This window comes from Podarcis filfolensis (genome assembly GCF_964270895.1).
Source record: "Podarcis filfolensis genome assembly, chromosome: 2".
Taxonomy (NCBI): domain Eukaryota; kingdom Metazoa; phylum Chordata; class Lepidosauria; order Squamata; family Lacertidae; genus Podarcis; species Podarcis filfolensis.
Window position 1 is genome coordinate 45,159,245 of NC_139605.1, and position 22,861 is coordinate 45,182,105.

A 22,861-nucleotide genomic window follows, 5' to 3' on the forward strand; every position below is an offset into this window, starting at 1 on the left:
GATGTGTGTTTAATCAGATTTTAATTAAGATGTCTCCTGTAAAAGTGACTGACTGAATTCTTAAAAGCAGCCCAGCAGGTTGCAAACAAAGGTTCCTTTCCTTAGAAGAACTTCATTCTGCCATTGGGAATACAGCCCAATGGATGGGAGATGGAGAATGTTTTGTTCTACAATATGTTCCAAGATGGGTGCTTAAGTCCTGTTGTTTTCAGTTACTGAGCATTGCTGGGTTCAGTGAAGCTATTTCAGGTGATTTTAAGTAGAGGTGAATCTCAAGTTGAGGCAGGTGTATTCAGGTCAAAGTGGGGCTCTTCCAAGGTGAACATAAGCAGGGGAGGGAGAGTTTTTAAAAAGTGATCTAAGTCAAAGAGACCATCTCCAAAATGATGGGGACGGGGAAAGATAAACCACACCATATAAGGGAAATGCCAGGAATTGTGTGATCAATGAAGAGTGGTTTGTAAATGATTTTAATAAATGTCTGTGTCTTCTTTTTCTATCCATCCTTTCTAAGTGAAGTGCATTCATTTCTTTTATATGTATTTATATGCATTTTGCTTTACGGCTGTTTTATATCAGGTTTTAATTTATTTATTTTTTAAAGTAAGTTGCTTTGAGAGACTTCAGAGCAAAACATGTCAGATAAATATAATTAATAATGAAAACATGATAGAGAGTAATATTGCAGAGGAAACAGCTTTTATTAATTCATTGTACCAGCTGCGTTAGTCTTTTGTAGTTACTTTTGTCAGTAATAGAAGCTGTTTGTTCATGTGTTGCAGTGAGCATTAAGTGTTATGCACATATAGTAGAGAGGAGGTTGACCTTTTGGGGGGAACATCTCCCCCTCAAAAACTAAGTCTTTGAGCTTTTTAAATTTTTTTACAGCATTTGTCTTTTAAAAAATCACCCTAGTTGCCATATGTCCAGGTTTCCCCAGACATTTTGCCAATTCGGCAAAAATCCACCCGGATGCCATTTTGACAGTCTGATCTGGAAAACCTGGACGTATGGCAGCCCTAAACTAGTAGCTTTTTCCCAACTGCATATCCCTGATGCAATATCTTGGACATTTGGCTTTTCTTTTTGGTGTTACCATTCCAGGCTGTCCTTAACTGACGGTGACTGAATTGTTTTCTTTGACATTATTGAAAAATTGACATTATAGGCAAAATAATTCTCCCTTCTACTGCACACTTGGTCACTCTTTCACATATTGAACATGTGGATTCTCTAATATGCAGTCAGGCAGTGATTGATGGTGGATGATAACATACAATCCTGAGCAGACTTCACCACCAAACAGGCATCAATTCACAGAATATGTTCTGCATATATTGCAAGTGCCTTGATTTTCAGTATTTTTAAAAACAAAAATGTGTGTATGCGTGTCTACATCACCACAAATACATCAGTTGGAATGCAGGCCGATCACATCCCTCTGTACTCAGTTAAAATTAGTACTGAATTCCACAGGCCTGAATTCAACAAATCTTTCTTCTCTCCACGGTCCCTCATGGCCCACACATGGCTGTGCCAAGAAGGATTTGCCCACATTACCACTCCAGGCCTCATGGCTTTGTGAAGGTGAGTTGGACAGGCTACAAACGGAGGCCTTGCCCCACTTCACACATTCAAAGCCTTGAAGGGGCAGGTCTGAGGAAGCTTTCCCTTACCTTAAAAGATGCCACCGGGTGCCCATCAGATTTGTTGTATTGTCCTCTTTGAACCCATGCTGCACCTACCACCTTAGGTCTTGCTTGACTGAAGGACAGATGTCTTGAGAGTGTAGGTTGGCAGGTGCTGTGTGGGTCCAAGGGGCCTCTCCCTCAGGGAAGCGTAGCCTGGGTGAAGAAAACCTCACCAGCTGTTCTGCCAATCTGGGTCAGCAGGTTACAAAATCCTACGCAGCCCCTTTAACTTGTGCATCGTGCAACCCATCCTGCGTCCCTGGAAGGCGGGTGGGTTGCTGAGCTGAGGAGCAATGAGACCATTGGGAGGCAGAGGAGAGACTTTTCACTAACCCACCTTCTCCACTCCTTCTCCCGGCACACCAATTTTGCACCCTGCATTTTCTCTTCCTTTTTTCAGGAGGTTGGGTACAAAAATGCTGCCCCAGCCATTCAGCAGAGCAGGGACCTCAGTGAGTAGTGATGTCCTATAGCAGCCTTCGCTGGTCTGGTGCCCTCTAGATGTGCTGGCTTTGGTTATAGGAGTCAAAGGACATCTGGAGGGCACCGTGTTGGTGAAGACGGTTCTATAACCGACAGCCTATATACGCAGGGAGATCATGCAATAGAGTCCTTCTGGAACTGAATTGCTTTTCCAGTTGTGATTTGTCAAGCCCTGCTATGGTTTTAGGAGTTTGGCCAAAGGCTGTTTGTTTAGGACAGCCTCCAGTTGAAAACCATGTATCCTCTCATTATGAATACATTACAACTGCTTCCCTTTCTCTGTGTCTTCACACTTTTTTTTTAAATTCACTGTTTCTGTTGGTTTTTTATGGGGGGCAGTTCGGGGTTAGTATGTTTTCTTGGTTGATGGCTATATTTTGTGGATTTGGTTTTGCTGCATGTATATCTTATTGTAATTTGGGTTTATTTTTTGAAAGGGAGTGGGATACAAGTTATTAAAGAAGCAAAATAATACTTATTTTACTATCAGAAAGCTCTTTTTAAAAGCCTTAGATAAATAGCTTGCCTTGCAAGGGGCCAAACCTTTGTATCTCCCTCCATTTTCTTACCTTCTAAGCCCCCTCTGAAACCTAGATAGGGAAATCACTCATCTGTGTTTGGCAGAGTGTAATCCCCACTATGGCAAGCCCTCCGAGGTCCTTCCCTTCAGTGGGAATCACAAGTGGAGAATTATTTTCATGCCAGTCTCCATGAAAAGATGCTCTGCTGGGGACTGAAGGTGCCCAGGGCCATGCCTGCCCCTTTGTCCCAATCCCTTGCGGCAAGGTAAGCTGCGAGGAGTGTCCTGGATAGCTTAGTCAGTAGAGCACGAGACTCTTAATCTCAGGGTTGTGGGTTCGAGACCCACATTGGGCAAAAGATTTCTGCATTGCAGGGGTTGGACTGTATAACCCTTGTGGCCACTTCCAACTATGATTCTATGCCCTGGTCACAGAAAAGGCTGCAGGAAGAATAAATTCTAGGAAGCCTTGGAGCAGGGGAAGGTAGTATGTGTGGCTCCCAGGATTGGAACAAGCATGGCCCTGCTTCCTTTACTTGTAGCATGCTTTAAGGAGGAATGTGCTTGACCCAATCCTGTTCTCAAGCATTTGATCTGGGACGCTTATCATTGCAGGAGTCGGTCATTGGATCTATAGAGAACTCCAAGCTAGAAAACTGTGTTCCTGAATTCTACTGTCCATGGACAAGGGGTTTTGATGTACAGTGGTACCTCGGGTTACAGACACTTCAGGTTACATACGCTTCAGGTTACAGACTCCGCTAACCCAGAAATAGTACCTCGGGTTAAGAACTTTGCTTCAGGATGAGAACAGAAATCGTGCTCTGGCAGCGCAGCAGCAGCAGGAGGCCCCATTAGCTAAAGCAGTGCTTCAGGTTAAGAACAGTTTCAGGTTAAGAACGGACCTCTGGAACGAATTAAGTACTTAACCCGAGGTACCACTGTATTTAACCTTGCAACCCCCACCCAGTCCCCATGTCCTAAGATGGTACAGTCCAGGTCTGAATTCTGTCTGGAGTTTACACATGGAAGCTATAGCTCTATGGTTATCTTTGTATCTTCTTCTGCTTACCGTTACCAAATGAACAGAGTTCAATATGCGACATATAGCCCTGAGTGTTAATGTCTGGAGGCAAATGAGAAAACAATTGTTAGATTTCTCCTTGGAATAAAGCACAGTCTCTTGTCCCCTTATGTCAAAGTCACTGTTGTGTCTTCAAAGAGATTATTGTCACGTTGTTTGTCTGAAGTCAATGACAAATTGATTATTTTCTCCCTCCTCAGCTATACATAATCCTGTCAATGTCTGTCTCTTGCAGTGAAAAAGAAAAGAAATTGGCACAAACATGACACTGGTCAAACTACAGAAGTCAAACCTGTTCAGAATGGGAGTCAGGTATTTATCAAGGAACTTCGAAGTCGAACATTCCCCAGGTAAGTTGCTAAATGGTGCCAATGTTTGGGCTATTATCAGCAGACCATACTCTGGAAAAAAAATGTGCTTAGAAGGTGATTCTTTTCCCTCCAACATGTTTTCCTCTGTAGATTTATGTGGGCAATAATCCAAGAGACCTTGAGCTAATTGCTCTCTGCATGATATCTTGCAGAGACACATTGAAATCTACAAGCCCTTCACCCAAATTTTCACCCTACTTGTTGAAGAATTCAAGACTGTGAAGTCTGCAACATTTGCCTGATTTGTATCCACCATGCTTCATAATATCTGGAATTGATCCACGGCAATTAGTGGAAGCAGTATAGGCTGTGGGCAGAACAAAATGTGTAAAACATGGGTTGCTTCCATACTAGAGGCTACTGTAATTCGGCAGTAAGCTTCAAGCAGAATTAAAATTGCAGTTTGTCTTATTATTAAGATATTTTTTATGCTATCACCAATGGGACTATTATGGTGTCTCCACTTAATACCATACTAACTATGATTATCCAGCGATGTCCAAGCCCAAACTTTTGCTTGCTTACAGGTAAGTTTTATTCAGTACAGGTACAGTGGTACCTTGGTTGTTGAACTTAATCCATTCTGGGAGTCCGTCCAACTCCTGGAACCATTTGAAAACCAAGGCGCAGCTTCCGATTGGCCACAGGAGCTTCCTGCACTCATTCGGAAGCTGCAGAAGCCCTGTTGGACGTTTGGTTTCCAAAGAACGTTTGAAAACCAGAACACTTACCTCCAGGTTTTTGGCATTCGGGAGCCAAAACGTTTGAGAACTAGGCTGTTCGAAAACCAAGGTATGACAGCACAGGGCTTCTGTGGCTTCTGATTGGCTGCTGGAGCTTCCTGCAACCAATCGGAAGCCACGCTTTGGTTTTAGAACATTTTGGAAGTTGAACAGACTTCCAGAATGGATTCCATTCGACTTCCAAGGTATGACTGTATAGGGAAGGCACACATGGCATTGGGAATGCAGTCCCTTCAGTGTGTGGAGGCCCCTTCACAAGGGTAACCCATGAAGGGGACAGAAGTATCTTCGAATCAATGTATGGCAAAACAGCTTTAAAATGGGGATATTAAATGATAGATTCATAGAATCATAGAATCATAGAGTTGGAAGAGACCACAAGGCCCATCAAGTCCAACCCCCTGCCAAGCAGGAAACACCATCAGAGCACTCCTGACATATGGTTGTCAAGCCTCTGCTTAAAGACCTCCAAAGAAGGAGACTCCACCGCACTCCTTGGCAGCAAATTCCACTGTTGAACAGCTCTTACTGTCAGGAAGTTCTTCCTAATGTTTAGGTGGAATCTTGTTTCTTGTAGTTTGGATCCATTGCTCCGTGTCCGCTTCTCTGGAGCAGCAGAAAACAACCTTTCTCCCTCCTCTATGTGACATCCTTTTATATATTTGAACATGGCTATCATATCACCCCTTAACCTCCTCTTCTCCAGGCTAAACTTGCCCAGCTCCCTTAGCCGTTCCTCATAAGGCATCGTTTCCAGGCCTTTGACCATTTTGGTTGCCCTCCTCTGGACACGTTCCAGTTTGTCAGTGTCCTTCTTGAACTGTGGTGCCCAGAACTGGACACAGTACTCCAGGTGAGGTCTGACCAGAGCAGAATACAGTGGCACTATTACTTCCCTTGATCTAGATGCTATACTCCTATTGATGCAGCCCAGAATTGCATTGGCTTTTTTAGCTACCGCGTCACACTGTTGGCTCATGTCAAGTTTGTGGTCAACCAAGACTCCTAGATCCTTTTCACATGTACTGCTCTCAAGCCAGGTGTCACCCATCTTGTATTTGTGCCTCTCTCTTTTTTTGCCCAAGTGCAATACTTTACATTTCTCCCCGTTAAAATTCATCTTGTTTGTTTTGGCCCAGTTCTCTAATCTGTCAAGGTCATTTTGAAGTGTGATCCTGTCCTCTGGGGTGTTAGCCACCCCTCCCAGTTTGGTGTCATCTGCAAATTTGATCAGGATGCCCTTGAGTCCATCATCCAAGTCGTTGATAAAGATGTTGAATAAGACCGGGCCCAAGACAGAACCCTGTGGCACCCCACTAGTCACTCTTCTCCAGGATGAAGAGGAACCATTGATGAGCACCCTTTGGGTTCGGTCAGTCAGCCAGTTACAAATCCACTGAGTGGTAGCATAGTCAAGACCGCATTTTACCAGCTTCTTTACAAGAATATCATGGGGCACCTTGTCAAATGCCTTGCTGAAATCAAGGTAGGCTACATCCACTGCGTTCCCTTCATCTACCAGGCTTGTAATTCTGTCAAAAAACTAGATCAGGTTAGTCTGACATGACTTATTTTTCAGAAATCCATGCTGACTATTGGTGATCACAGCATTCCTTTCTAGGTGCTCACAGACTGTTTGCTTAATGATCTGCTCCAGAATCTTCCCTGGTATTGATGTCAGACTGACTGGGCGGTAATTATTTGGGTCCTCTCTTTTCCCCTTTTTGAAAATAGGGACAACAGTGCAAACTCCTGATTTATACTCAGTATTGTTAGACAGATAAGAAAAACCTGCCCTGAAGGAACCTCTGGCTCCTCTCTAATCAGTGTTGACTAAGAAATAGGAAAAGAGCATCAGGATTACTTAGTGCAAACCCAGGGTAAACAAGTTCACTAATTAAATTAACAAACCCACCATTAGTGTGAAGTTCCGCTTCAAAATTGAAGCAATAAGAAACTATTTTTTAAAAATTCCCTGCCTCTAGGAGACCAATATGGAGGATTTGCTTTCACCAACATGGTGGTCTTGCTCATCTGTTTCTTAAACTTTTGTTTGCATCTTCATTGGCTGCCACGTGAAAGGCACTGGTGTCCTGAAAACGAGATGTAGTTCAAAGCAAGCACAGAAGAGGGCAGCCATGCATTATCCTAAAAACTTTTTGGTTCTTTATAGATTCAAGGATCTGTTATGTTTGCAATCAAATATAATTTGTTACTCTACGCTTCCAAAAAAATATCATTTTATATATGTACCAGAAAATACATGAATACTAAATATCTTGTCTGCTGGGAAGACCCGTATCCCAGTGTTTTAAGATATCTTGTTTCCCCCAGATGCTTTTCAGAACCACAGATGACAAAGACTATGTTCAGCCAGTAAGCATACTAATAACAGCAACTTAGACACAAGGGACCCTGACACATGCAATTTCCAAAGCATCAGGCACCAAGTGTCCAGGCACTCTGAAAAACTACACATCCCAGGACCCTTTGCTGCCTTGCACATGCTCCAAAGCTTAGTTTGCATTCTGAATCAGAGAAGAGTTTTTTGGGGAAATGAGGACTGATCATTATGCAGCTAAGCAATGTTACAAGTGGGAGAAACCTGTATCTCATGCCACAGTTAGAAATAAACTTTGGTGGCATCACTAGGTGTGCTCATAACAGAAATACAAACCATTCTTTTAAAGTTCTTCATATTTGTCCGGCTGCTTGATTGAATTACTCAAGACTTAGAGAGGCTCATAGACCAGTGGTGTCTTAACAAGGAGAACCATACATTGATCTGCAGCCTGCTTCATCAGTAATAACAGAAAAGAAAATATGGACTGGGTGTGAAAGTCTTTTCATATTCGAATTATTCTTTCTTTTGTTTCTTTTTGTTTTGTTTTAGTGCTGAAGACGTGGTAATAAAACTGACTGGAAGCCAACTAACGGTTGAATATTTGGAAGAAAATGGATTCACAGAACCTATCCTCATCCCAAAGAAGGACGGCTTGGGCTTATCTGTACCTGCACCAACGTTTTATGTTAGTGATGTTGAAAACTATGTTGGTACGTATTTGTTTTTGAGTTCAGAGCCTACTTCACGGAGAGCACTTTGAGGGGAGGCTCTTTCAGGTAGTTTTCCGGTCTGGGAAAACATGTAAACATCCTCACAAACCACTAGTGACTTGGATGGCCAGTCTTCTGAACACAGGAACATAGGAAGTTGCCTTATACTGCGTCAGAGTGTTGCTCCATCTAGCCCAGTGTTGTCTACAGTGGCTGGCAGTGGCCTTCCAGAGCTTCAGGCAGGAAGCTATCCCAGGAGGTGCCATGGATTGAACCTGGATGCTGTATCTGTGAGCTACAGCCCTTTCTGCCTCCCAGCCATATGATCACATTAATCAGTCTTCAGCCCAAACTTCAGTCAAACTTTACTGCTTCCCCCTACTCCCTGTAGCTGCTGTTTCCCCCCATGCCTCATTTGCTGCACAATCTTCTCTTTCAGGCCCAAATGACAGTCCTTAATGGCTGCGCTCTTAACTTGGATTTGGCCCATTCTTATATAAAGAGAAGGGTGCAAAGGTAAAGTTGCATGCACAGAACACCGTCAAACTATGGGTTAGCATAAATAACTAAGTGTGCTGGTTCACAGGGCAAGAATAGTGGCCATTTTACACCACCCCCACTGGTCCTGCTGCTGTGCTTTGGGCCCAGTTTGGCTTAGTGTGTGAAGATAGGCTTGTGGTTTGTGCGGCTCCAAGCACACAGCAAGCTGTAGCCAAGGCTTACTGCTCATGATTAGTCTGAGAGAAACAAACCATGAGCCCAGATTCACACGACTTAGCTCCTAGTTGCACAGCAGCAGCAAGACTGGGAGAAGAGCGAAACAGCTTCCATCTTTGCTTTGTGGACCAGCATGATTGCTAATATCTTCCTCTATTCAGAGCTTCTCCCTTGCTGTCATTCCCTTCCACCGCAGCTGACGCCCAATATCTAAATTGCGCCTGGGGAGAAGGATTATTGGGAGGTGTGCAGTGAGTATGATAAGGGTTGAATTTTCTTCACACCTGTGCCACTTTTTCTCTAAAAAATTGTGATCCAAACACACCTGCATTTCAACAAACAGATCTGCCGTCACCTTTTTAAAAATATAGTAATTTTTATTAGTTTTCGATTACAGTCCAATAATAGCTTCATTATAACAATGCCAAATTATAATACAGTTACTAGTACCAATTGTTCAAATAACAAATTATATAATTTAGGTGGACCCCACATGCTAGAATTGATGGTTTGATGATATTCTTTATTTCTGCGTTCCAAAATCTGATTAATTTCAATTACATTCCAGTCAAAATAATAATCCCATATACAACAACTGCAATATTAATAACTTCTATTCGTGTTGACACTTTAAATGATTTATGAAACTACAGGTGAGGCACTCAAACTATATCCTTGTTCTTCCTGTGTGTGACAATTATTCTGTCCATGATGTTTCCTCCTGTCCTTGTAAAATGTAGTGTCCATCTTTTCCCGGTTGTTGCTGTTCTCCGTCATGCCTTGGGCGGAGCTAATATCCCAGGTCTGCTGCTGCTTTGATGTCCCTTTATGAGGACCGGCTACACCCATTTGCCTCTTCTCATCTACACCTTTTATTTGCATCTAGTTTTTTCACTATTCTTTTAGATCACCTAGACCATGAGAGCATTGCTTACCTGTGGTCTTCCAGATGTAGCTGGACTACAGTTCCCACATACAGGACTATTGGCTGGTCCAGTTGGGGCTGATGAGAGTCCACAACAACTGGGGCCACAGGTTTCCCATGACTGTCTTGGACCCATTTCCAACCCCAGAGGGAGGTGCCCTGCATTTAAAAGCTGTGTGTTTCCAGGAGACCTTCTTCCTATCACAGTGCTGAGAGAAGTTGCAACTGCTGACCAATCCCTGGACATGCAGCTGTTAGAAGAATGAGCTGATATGGTCAAGGATAGCAAATGGGGGGGGGAGTAATTTATGAAATACAAATGGCAGACAGGATGCTTCTGGGTAAAGTTCTACACGTGAATCCTGGTTTTCCCATGGCAAACTTAGCCATCCATCCCAAGTTCACCTTCTCTTGTGCAGATGGTTTTTTTGCACATCCTGATTGTCCCACATAGTCCCACGTTGAACTGAAGTGGTTTTTATTGGCCACATTTGACTGTAAAGAATTGAACAGATTTATTTTCAAAAGCCAGTACAGTGGTACCTTGGGTTACATACGCTTCAGGTTACATACGCTTCAGGTTACAGACTCCGCTAACCCAGAAATAGTACCTCGGGTTAAGAACTTTGCTTCAGGATGAGAACAGAAATCATGCTCCGGTGGCATGGCAGCAGCAGGAGGCCCCATTAGCTAAAGTGGTGCTTCAGGTTAAGAACAGTTTCAGGTTAAGAATGGATGTCCAGAACGAATTAAGTTCTTAACCCGAGGTACCACTGTACTAGAATCTGTTGGATAATGACTTCTTACAGTTTTATGTGTCTCCATCCCCTGCTTATTTATAAATTATTTTGAATACTTTGAAAGCAGAAGATGTGATGTAAAAGGTTGTATGGATCAAACAAGGCATTTTTAAAAAGAAAAAAAAATACATTTGAAAATCCAAGTGTATAACTAAAACGCTGGTGGGAAAACAAGTAAAAGAGACAAATAATGCCATTCCTTCCTGAATGATCAGTAATATCCTAGATTGAAGCCTTTTCTCAATCAGTTGGCCTAGAGATAGTATGGTGTTCTGCCCAAGGGCAGCTGTTCTTTGTGATTCAGAGGTGACAAGCACACTTTGGGGAGGAAGGCTCCTCACTTTATTCCTGTACAGTACAAATCAGCATACAATGCACATGGCTAGCCTGTTTCTGACCATAAAGCACAGGACTGGACTGCATAAAGCATATCCAAGCATAAATTGCGCAATAAGCGTAAACACAGCCCAATTAGCTGAATTGGATTCCATTTGCAGATATGCATACAGGTTAGTAGAGCAAGAAACATAAAGACCAGTGGGGTAAAGCTACATACTCCAGCCCACCAGTTGTGCCCAATCATAGCTCATGAGATGCCAAGCAAAGCTAGCCTGCAGGAAGTCTAATTCCTGCACCTGGTTTCTATAAAGCACAAGGCATGAAACAGTGCACAGTGCCTAACTTAGCCTTATGCTTGGCTATTAATCTATCAGGCAAGATCAGTGGCGTAGCGTGGGGGGTGCAGGGGGGGCCGGCCGCACCGGGCGCAACATCTGGGGTTAGGGCAAATCCATGGGTTAGGGGGCGCAAATCCACGGGTTAGGGGGCGCAAATTACTTGCCTTGCCCCGGGTGCTGACAACCCACGCTACGCCACTGGGCAAGATCCTACTGCTTTCATCCCTTCAGACTTAAGGTCACCAGTGGGAAGCATCTCTGTTGGCTCTGGGTTCTTCCCTCCCAGTTCTGCATCCGAGTGTCAGGATGTGTAGCTGTATAGAAGTGTGTTCCTTTCACAAACTCCTTGGCTTCTTCTTATATAGTGTTGCACTGTGCCGACAAGGCTGACTGGCATATGGGTCATGCTCCTGTAGCATTCCTGGAGAAAGGGGAGTTTCACTGTAGATATCCCCTTGGCTTTAAAATGAAAGCAACAGTGTGTGTGCCAAACTCTCGTCTTATCTACGCAAGATAACCACCTGGCATTTTCAGGCATTGATCCTCCCTGTTAGTGTGCTGTTTTTCTTACTTTACCTGCCATGTTGACATTCTGCTATTTTCCCCTGAATAAATGCTGAATACACAGATTCATATTAAACTCTACAAGCATGGGGTAAATATAGCAAGCAACGCAACTTCTAGGCCTGTTCAGGCCTTATCCCGAGGCATCAGGGGAAATATTGACAACATCGCAACATCTTGTGCTACAAAGGACTTCCATGATGTGACAATACGTATGATTTCAGCAAATGAACACTGAAGAGCTAAAGCAGACAGACAGCTGTCCAGACAGCTTCAATTTTGGAGAATACTTTGTGATACCTCAGTGGGTACAGCTGCCTTGTAGATGTATTTTTTCCCTTGCAGCAGTGCTTTGCAGGAGGGGATCGTATATGCAGATGCACTGATATACCTCAGCAGTGTTTTCACTTTAAAGGTGAAAGCTTGTATGCATTTCATCCTTGGATGTGGCTTAAATTTCAACTTGGGAATTTTAAGAAAAATAAATAGACTAGAGAAATTTTACCAAGGATCACTTTCTGAACATTTTCTGTAGAGCAGTTTGCAGCCTTTTAACACTGGCCACGGTGCAAGAGATGTTGTACTATCTCTAAAAGAACAGGCCGGCAGTCTGGAGGTACTATGTGTTCCATCTCTGTCCAATAGGTGGTTCGTGATCTACTGGTCGATTGTGGGGGTGTTTGTTGTGGCTCATGGTATGAAGCTCCTTATTGATCCCCTAAACAACTCTGGTCAATTCTTCCCCCAAAAAACTCAACAACTCTTGGCAATGATAGTGGGTAGATCATTGCCAGTTTTTTTATACTGGGAGTAGATTGCAGTCTCTTGGGAGTTGACCGTGCCTGGAATAGACCACCCAAATGACTTCCATGACTAGGAATGCTTTCTACTTGCTCTAGCTGGCATGAAATAGCCTGACCTCAGTAGTTCGTGTGCTGATAACCTCAAGACTTGATTATTGTAACACACTTTATGTAGCATCTTTGTATCTGATCTGGAAAATGCAGCTAGTGCAGAATGTTGTGGCCAGACTGCTCACAGGAGCAGGCTATTGGAAACATGTTATTGCTCTTCTGAGATCTGCACCGTCTGCCAATTTGCTACCAGGTCAGGTTTAAGGTTCTTGTGTGTTAGTTCACAAAGCACCAAGCAGCTTGGGTCCAAGGTACCTTAAGGACCGTTGGATCCCTGATGTTCCATCTTGATCACTGAGATCTTCCGATAGGGCACTTATTGTGGTTCCCCATACCCCCGAGGTTACTAGGGGCCAAGCCTTTAGTGTGGCAGGCCCTGCCACTGAAGGCTCAGCAGGAATCATCCTTGTCTTCCTTTAGAGATGTCATTTGAAAACAATGTTATTTAGCCAGGCCTTGGAAATGTGAGTTTTCTTTTATTTATTTATTTATTTTATAATAATATTTTATTAGGTTTAACAATAAAAAGATACATCCAGACATAATACAATAAACACACACAAAAATAAAAAACACAACAATGCAATCTTTCACAGAAAAGAAAAGAACAATCAACACACCACAAATAACATAAATAACATAAAGCAAACACAAATCACTCTTTTCTAGTTATTCATCTTTGATTAACTTGTTTTCCTGACTTCCTCACACCTCTCTTTTTTGTATCCCTCTTTAACAGTTAGCTCAGCAAATTCATATCGTACTACTTTGTCCTTAAATATTTTTCCTCCCAAATTTATAGTTTCCAATTTTTATCTCTTGTTACTAGAACTTCTTCTTTTTATTTCAATATCATCCACATTCATACATTTTACAGTGCTTCTGTAAATAAATTTTAAATTTCCTCCAATCTTCTTCCACCAACTCTTCTCCCTGGTCTCGGATTCTGCCAGTCATCTCGGCCATCTCCATATAGTCAATTACTTGCATCTGCCATTCTTCCAAGGTGGGTAGATCTTGCATCTTCCAATGCTTCGCAATAAGTATTCTTGCTGCTGCTGTAGCATACATAAAGAAGGTTCTGTCCTTCTTTGGCACCAATTGGCCAACTATGCCTAGGAGAAAGGCCTCTGGTTTCTTCACAAATGTGCATTTAAGCACCTTTTTCATTTCATTATAAATCATTTCCCAGAAAGCCTTAATCTTCGGACATGTCCACCAAAGGTGAAAGAATGTACCTTCAATTTCATTACATTTCCAACATTTATTCTCAGGCAAATGGTAGATTTTTGCAAGCTTGACTGGGGTCATGTACCACCTATACATCATTTTCATAATATTCTCTCTTAAGGCATTACATGCCGTAAATTTGATCCCAGTGGTCCACAACTGTTCCCAGTCAGCAAACATAATGTTATGTCCTATATCTTGTGCCCATTTAATCATAGCAGATTTTACCGTTTCTTCCTCAGTATTCCATTTTAACAGCAGATTATACATTCTTGATAATATCTTAGCATTGGGTTCTAACAGTTCTGTTTCCAACTTTGATTTTTCCACCTGAAAGCCAATTTTCTTATCTTGATTATAGACCTCTCTTATTTGAAAATAATGTAACCAATCTCGCACCTTCCCTTTGAGCTTGTCATAACTCTGCAATTTCAGCTTGTCACCTTCCTGTTCCAAGATTTCACAATACTTTGGCCATTTTGCCTCCATGTTAAGTTTTTTCATAGCTTTCGCTTCCATAGGTGATAACCACCTTGGGGTTTTATTTTCTAGAAAATCTTTATATCTTGTCCAGACATTAAATAGTGCTTTCCTGACAATATGGTTTTTAAATGCTTTATGCGCTTTAACCTTGCCATACCACAAATATGCATGCCACCCAAATACATTATCGTAACCTTCAAGATCTAAGATGTCAGTGTTCTCAAGAAGTAGCCATTCCTTCAACCAGCAAAAAGCTGCTGATTCATAATAAAGTTTGAAGTCCGGCAGGGCAAACCCCCCTCTGTTTTTAGCATCAGTAAGTATCTTAAATTTTATTCTGGGCTTTTTGCCCTGCCAGACAAATCTAGAAATATCTCTTTGCCACCTCTTGAAACAGTCCATCTTATCAATGATTTGTAATGATTGAAACAAAAACAACATTCTCGGCAATACATTCATCTTAATGACAGCAATCCGACCCAGCAAGGAAAGCTTCAAATTCGACCAGATCTCTAAATCTTTCTTCACTTCTGACCAACATTTCTCATAATTATCTTTAAATAAATTTGCATTCTTAGCTGTCATATTCACCCCCAAGTATTTTACCTTCTTAACTAATGTCAGATCTGTCTCTTTCTGAAACCTCTCTCTCTCCATCGGCGGTGAGTTTTCTTTTAACCAGTGGAGGTTTAGACTGATGTTTTTATTGTTGTAGTTTTTGCGTGGTGTGCATTGCCTTGTATTTTTGTACAAAAGTTTGGCTTATAGATATTTATTTAAATAAATAAATAACAAACTTGGAGTGGCTCACAAGCTTTCTGTTTGTCTATATCTATATCTATCTATCTATCATCTATCTATCTATCACCTATCTATCTATCTATCTATCATCATCTCTATCTAGCTCTCTATCTCTCTAGCTATTTATCATCTATCTATCTATCTATCTATCTATCTATCTCTATCTATCTATCTATTTATCAGCACAGTTTCACAGAAAGACGGTATGAACCATTTTCTCCTCAGGCACACCCTGTGGTGACAACCCACCATGCCCTTTGAGTTCCACCTTGGCCCACAACTCATATTGGCTCCAGTTTAACATTCTCATTTTCCTTGGTGTTTTTTTCCCTTTCAGGACCAGAAAGGAGTGTTGATGTCACCGATGTCACCAAACAGAAGGACTGCAAGATGAAGCTAAAGGAATTTGTCGATTACTATTACAGCACTAACAGAAAAAGAGTCCTCAATGTAATTAACTTGGAATTTTCAGATACAAGGTAAGATAGAACGACAGGCTTGCCTTGTTCCTGGGATGGGCAGGTGTGTTGCTGGACTTCAATTCCTTCAGCCTCAACCAGCATAATAAATGGTCAGGGGGGGATGACAGATGTAGTCGAACAGGATTTGAAGGGTCACCGTTTCTCATCCCTGCCTTACTGCACAGATTCTGAATATTCCTCAGCATATTTAGCATTATTTTTTCTAGAGCATTAACAAAGACAATTCCTCAGTAATCCACCTATGTTTTATGTAATGATTGAATCAATGGTTTGGCCTTCCTCTACAGATTACGAAATTGCTTCCAGACGCATTATTCAACTGTGTTTCAGTTTGCTGAATTTTTTTTCTGTGGGCAATGTTTGTGGGTGATTAATGAATATATGATTTGCTGAACCATGTAATTTAAACCTCTTTTTTCTTGTAGGACTTCTGGGCAATCTACATAGACATAAAAAGATTATTACGGGGCAGGAGAATGCTCCTTTATAAACAGAGAAAATGATGAGCTCTGGCAAAAATAAAATAAACAATGGTTGTTTTAGAAGAGAATTCCATCTTATTGGACAAGAGAAAGGAGTGATAATTAATGCAGATTATAGAAAGGCTGAAAGATAATTGCAAGATCATTTCTTTTGTAGTATCCATAGCTCTCTAGGCTGTATTTATTGTTCTAATAATGTAACCCCCTTCCTTCCACACAGAGGATCAAAAGCAATTTCAAAGCTCTGTGATTATAGGTATTTTTCATTAGGTATTTTTTTACAGCTTTTCCTCTATCTGCTGAAAGAATAACGATGGGAAGCATTTTATTCTTGAGGATCGTTGAAACAATCCTCACATGCTGCTGATTTAATCATCAGCCAGGAAATATTGTAGTGCTCGACAAAGAGCATGGCATTTTAACAGGCTCCAAAGTTCTGCCTTGACACGAAGTGTAAATGATACGTATATTTACAACGGGAACATTTTAGTTTTAAGGTCCCACACGAGAGGTGCTTAAAAAGAAGAATATATAATAAAGCTGTTCAGTATTCAGGAAACATTCAGAAAAAAACTGATAGTACTGTTTGCTCTTACATTTACATAATGTTTGGGGGGGTAATAAACATTTTGGCAAATCAGTTTCGATATTGGTTATAACGGGTTTATTGAGAGAGAGAGAGAGAGAGAATGGAGCAGTACCACTAACAGTCAAATTCTATGCATGTCTACTCAGAAATGAGCTCCATTGATGAAAAGTAGGGTGACTTCCATGTAAAGTAATCTTTTAGCCTAAAATAATCTTTCTCAGATTTGATTAATCAAACCAAACAAACTCAGTCCATATGACATTGAGTTCTTTGAGCCCATTTACCTCATGCTCCTCCTGCCCTCAGTAAAAAGTTCTAAAGTTTTTTTTTATACTTCTGCAAACTTGATGTTTTCCAAGGTTATTCATTCATTCTTCTTGTGTGTGTGAGAGAGATGGCTACATGAGAACTGGTACTTTTGAGAACTGAAATCACTATCCTGAAATTCCCCCATGAACAGGAGACTAACAGAGATTAGCCCTAATGCTGACTTTAAGCTAATTCCGGTCTTTTTTGCTTTATATTTTAAACAGAATGTCCAGTTTTGTGGAGTCTCCTGATATAGTGAAGAAACTTTCTTGGGCGGAAAATTATTGGCCTGATGATGCTTTGCTGGCAAAACCAAAAGTGACCAAATACTGCCTGATCTGCGTGAAAGACAGCTACACAGATTTTCACATAGACTCCGGTGGAGCTTCTGCCTGGTACCATGTCCTGAAAGTAAGATGCTTTATTCCATATTTGATCATGTACTGTTCCATAGTAATTCCTCTCTTTTCTTGAATATCCCATTTCAGCTCTGCTGCTAAAGTAAGTATTTGACTTAAAAACACATATAGTGGTACCTCGGGTTAAGCACTTAATTCGTTCCAGAGGTCCGTTCTTAACCTGAAACTGATCTTAACCTGAAGCACCACTTTAGCTAAAGGGGCCTCCTGCTGCCGCCGCACTGCCGGAGCATGATTTCTGTTCTCTTCCTGAAGCAAAGTTCTTAACCCGAGGTAATATTTCTGGGTTAGCGGAGTCAGTAACCTGAAGTGTATGTAACCTGAAGCGTATGTAACCCGAGGTACCACTGTATTAAGGACTTTCAGAAACAAACAGCGGTTTTTGACATGTAGTTTGGGCAGTCATTTTGCAAATGCTTCCCCAAACATCTAGTATAAGACCATGAAGCATGACCTTTCTTTCTCTTTTTAATTGTTTTTATTAAAGATTTTCTTGGGTTACAGAAGTGTATACTTTCAGATTATAAAGTCCTTTTTTACAGATCAGCTATATTGTGGGAGATGAGAAGGGGGGTAGATTTTGTGTCAGTGTTACGTTTCTGTATGAGGTATATAACATATACAGTTTGAGAGACAAGCAGAGTGGTAGCATAGTGCATAGCTAAACTATGGATTTTACTCCTGTGGGATGCAATGTTAGCCATCAGCTTGGATTCCTTTAAAAGAGGATTAGGCAAATTCATGGAAGATAAGGCTATCATTGGATACATGCCACAATGGCTACGTGCTGCTTCCACTCTCAGAGGCGATATGCCTCTGAATACCAGTTTATGGGACTCACAAGTGCAGAGAGCACTCTTGTACTCAGGTCCTGTTTGCAGGATTCCCATAGCAACCTGGTTGGCCGCTGTGAGAAAAGGATGTTAGCCTAATGGGCCTTTGGTCAGAGCCAGCATGTCCCTTGTCATGTTCTTATAGCTTCAATATGTACATGTATATTTGCTCCCTGAACCATAGTTCTGTCAGTGCGGTGGTGCTTATAACTTGCCTTTTCCCACTGAACCGTTAAATTTTAGAATTGTAGAGTTGAAGGGGATCCATCTAGTCTAACCCCCTGCAAGGCAGGAATCTCAACATGCGGTCCCCCATCCAACTTGAAACCACACTGGAACTTGCTTAGCTTTGCAAATGTGCTAGCATTTTTTTATTGCTGCGCCACTGGGAGGTGCTTGGAATGGGTTCATTCACCTCTGAAGGCGAGGTTGGAGGGATTCCAGAAGCAGAGCACAAAGCTCGTTCCATATTTCCTCACTGGACCAGGATTTTATACTATTACTGCACTGTGTCTTGGCAAAGAGTCAGTCATCTTGTGCTATAGGAAAGCTTTCCTCGTGTGATTTCTATGTTTATATCCTCAGAAATACGAACAGCCACAAACCAATAAACTTTTCACATAAACACAATTCTGGTTTTAATACCGCTGTCTCTACAAACTTGTCAATCTATTTTTGTGCAATATTTTGAATTCACACGCTTCAGGTGGACAGCATGTTTTTACAGAATAAAAGCCAGGAACAACCTGCTTCTGTTAACTTATTTTGATGATAGGCAAAATAAGGTTGTGTCACCGCATCCGACAGAGGACCCCATTGTAATTTGAAGCATATGTTATAAACTTGTTTGCTTTGTTAGTTAAATTTAGGCCTTGTCTTTCCTTGTCCAGTGCAGCTAATGACAGTATACAATGCATATTGGAGAAAGTCAGTTTAAATACAATAAGTAATAACAAGGAGGGCAGTTAAAAACAGCATACGAAACAACAACAACAACCAACAGTGGTTATTTAAAACCAGGGTTGCCTCACAAGCAGCAAAGGAGATGACTCATGTCAGCAGGCCAAAGGCCTGTCCAAACAGGAAAGCTTTTGCCAGCTCACATCCACGCCATATGTTTAAAGCACTCTTTTAAGTGTCATGGCTTCCTCCAAAGAATCATGGGACCTGTAGTTTGTTAAGGGTAAAGAGTGTTGTTAGGAGATCATAAACAACCTACAGCTCCCGGGATTCTTTGGGGGAAAACAGGGACTGTTAAAAGTGGCATGAGAACTCTTTAAATGTACGGTGTTGCATGCGACTCAAAGGCTAGCATTGAAGGGCTTAAATTGTAACCATTAAGCGGAAGCGAGTTCCTGAGCCTGTTCTCAACAACTGAAAAGGCCCACAAACTATTCTTTAGCTGTTGGTGGAACAGAGATATTTCTGTAGACATACTACATATTATTTTATTATTTGAGCATGTATTATTTGAGCATGATAATCAAAACATCTCTTCTTTCCATTACAGGGAGAAAAAATATTTTATCTCATCAAGCCAACCTCTGCAAACATTTCCCTCTATGAACGGTGGCAGTCAGCGGCAAATAACAGCGAAATGTTTTTCGCTGACCAAGTGGATAAATGCTACAAATGCACAGTTAAACAAGGACAAACACTTTTTATCCCATCAGGTGAGGATGCTGCATTGAACACATTTGTTAGCTTGAGTTTTGGAATTATTATTATTATTATTATTATTATTATTATTATTATTATTATATTATGACTGGGTTTCCCATATGAGACATGAAATGATATAAAGTTCTGCCACTTACACACACATTCTGTAGAATGAGAAGCCAGTAACCTTTCAAATGTTGGTTAAATGGCCCCATACAACCAACACACACACACACAAGTTTGTGACAGAAATTTTTCAATCTGGGCTAGGAGAAGCAACACCCACCCATGAGGCTGTACTCAGCAGTTTGGAAGTTTATACAGGGTTGGCCTGCAGCAACTTGGGAGTAGCTGATGTGATGGGGCAGTTGCCTTGCCTAATAATTCTGCCTAATATACACATTTATATATATATAAATATTGCAAAGCACAGTTCCCCTGATGTAATGCATTTTTGTATATTATTTTCACTTATAGAAAATATTTTTATGGAGACTTCCCCTTAGTTGTGTGCACTTTTTGTACACATTAGTGGGCTGGGGAACCACATTGTAAAATTTGTAGAGGTACATGGGGGGGGGCGGGACTACAGCAGGATGGAGGAAGTGAAGAAAATCACCTCTCCAGGCGCTAAACCTGTTCTGCAAGTGGAATGTCAGCACTGGAAGCCCCCTTGAGGTTTTGGTGACTCTCCAACAGAAAGGACTTTCAACTACAGTGGTACCTTGGTTCTCAAACTTAATCCATTCCGGAAGTCCGTTTCAAAACCAAGGCACGCTTTTCCCATAGGAAGTAATGCAAAACAAATTAATCCGTTCTAGACTTTTAAAAACAGCCCCTCAAACAGCAATTTAACATGAATTTTACTAACAAGACCATTGATCCATGAAATGAAAGCAATAATCAATGTACTGTACTATAAACTAAATAAGACCATATTGTAGATGATACAAATTAAAATTATTATTTTTTCTTACCTGCACTGATGATAGTCATTGTTTGGATGGGGGACTTTTATCCATTTCCACTGTCACACAATCAGTAAATCAATCAGTAGCTGAACTGGGTTCCACACAGTCACAAAAACAAATTAACCAAAAGAGACTCAAAAACAAAAACGCAAAATAAATAGCAAAAACAAAAGCTCCAAACTTAATCCATTCCGGAAGTCCGTTTGACTTCCAAAATGTTCAGAAACCAAGGTGCAGCTTCTGATTGGTGCAAATGCCCTGGAAACAATAGCCAACAGCCACATCTGATGTTCGGCTTCCGAAAAACTTTCAAAAACCGCAACACTTACTTTCGGGTTTTCGGCATTTGAGAACCAAGGCGTTTGGGAACCAAGGTACCACTGTATATATGAGAAAAGAAATGCGAATGAGCAGCAGACTATAAACAGTTAAGAAGCTAGTGATTATACTTCTGTTTTTTTAAAGCTGAAATGTTTCCCCTCCTGTCTTTTCCAGGATGGATTTATGCAACTTTAACTCCTGTTGACTGCTTAGCCTTTGCAGGACATTTTCTACATAGCCTAAGTGTAGAGATGCAGATGAGGTAAGATGTTCATATTTATCTCAATTTGATATTATTCTAATGAGATGTGTATTTTGTTGGGTCTGCAACAAAGAGTGCCACTAGCTTAGTTAGAAAATATTTTCTTTCCTGTTTAAAATAATAGAAAATAAACAAACATTAATTCCCACAGTTGTTGTTATGATTATAAAGCATACTTGCATATTTGTAAGCATAACTATGTCTTTTAAAAAATCAATAAACCTCATAAGCAGGGCTTTTTTTCAGCCGGAACTCAGCAGGACTCAGTTCTGGTACCTCTCAGGCAGGCGCTGTTGCCATTATAAGATTACAAGGGAGGTGTTCATGGTGAGTTCCAGACCTCCATTTCTAGAAAAATAGCACTGCTTATAAGACTCATGAAACAGCCCACTTCCATTGTCCTAGACTCTGTTCCATAAATGTCTTAAATCTATTCAAAATTATTGCTTATAGTAGTCGTCGGCGTAATTAACTGTAATTAGGCATAAGAAGAATGGGTATTTTAGAATGCAGTCCAATACAATTACCTGAGAATAAGTCCCATTGAACTATATAGGACTTAGTTCTAACTATGCATGCTTTTGTTTTAATATGCTTTTGTCGGTATATTAATTACACAAATTCCTATTGTGAATCACCCTGGGATGTATTTGTATGAAGAGCAAAAAGTAAGCATGTAAATTCATAAATTGCACTAATGTTAAAAATGTGGCATTGTATACACTTTTGGCTATATATTTGTGCAGTTTGTCAATTGTTTTCTAAGGAACAGTGTGGGATTTTGTGATAGTTAATTCAGCAAATGCTATGTAAAAAGCTCTTCTGTTTCACGTTATGCTGGTCATTTTCACAGCAGCTGAGGATTTATGACAGCTTGGATGATAAGAAGCACCTGTAAACCACAGCCATACAACAGTTGTGTTATGGTCAATGCTAGGAGATACTTTTCTTTTTGGTTTAGAAAGCTTCCTGTAAACTGTTCAACTGAAACACTTTTTTTTTACTATGCATCATAGAGCATATGAAGTTGAAAGACGATTAAAAATTGTCAGCTTAACCCAGTTTCCTAACTTTGAAACGGCATGTTGGTACACAGGAAGACACCTGCTAGAGTCATTTAAAGGTAAATAAAAGCATTTAGTGTGTTTCTTGCTTTCCATTGTTTGCCATGCTAAGTATAAACAAAAATGATCTAGCTATTTTAAAAAGAATAAACCTGCTATGGGTTTTGGAAAAAAGATTTTCAATAATGAGATAGTCAGATAGATTTCAATAAAGTAACTTTTTAAAAACAGCAACATGCATTTGATATTGATGGCACTAATACAAATTTGATTTTTATGAAGGATTTTAATTTGTAATCCAAGTTTACAACTCTACAGGGGACTCTTGTGGAGTCAATTATCCACCAAAATGCTAACAAGCACATTTCACAACAAAGATGCTCTGAGTCAAAAGTGGTCTTCCTTGCAAA

The 22,861-nt window shown here is 40.8% G+C and overlaps 1 protein-coding gene across 1 annotated transcript in view; it reads left to right on the forward strand.

The window, feature by feature from the left end:
* PHF2 (PHD finger protein 2) overlaps positions 1–22,861 on the forward strand; it is a 128,784-nt gene that overhangs the window by 69,699 nt on the left and 36,224 nt on the right. The window contains exons 3-9 of the mRNA XM_083602946.1: positions 4,014–4,128; positions 7,786–7,946; positions 15,395–15,536; positions 17,144–17,330; positions 19,682–19,844; positions 21,300–21,387; positions 22,404–22,510. Of these exons, the coding sequence (XP_083459072.1) occupies positions 4,014–4,128; positions 7,786–7,946; positions 15,395–15,536; positions 17,144–17,330; positions 19,682–19,844; positions 21,300–21,387; positions 22,404–22,510 (963 nt within the window). The remainder of the gene's footprint in view (positions 1–4,013; positions 4,129–7,785; positions 7,947–15,394; positions 15,537–17,143; positions 17,331–19,681; positions 19,845–21,299; positions 21,388–22,403; positions 22,511–22,861) is intronic.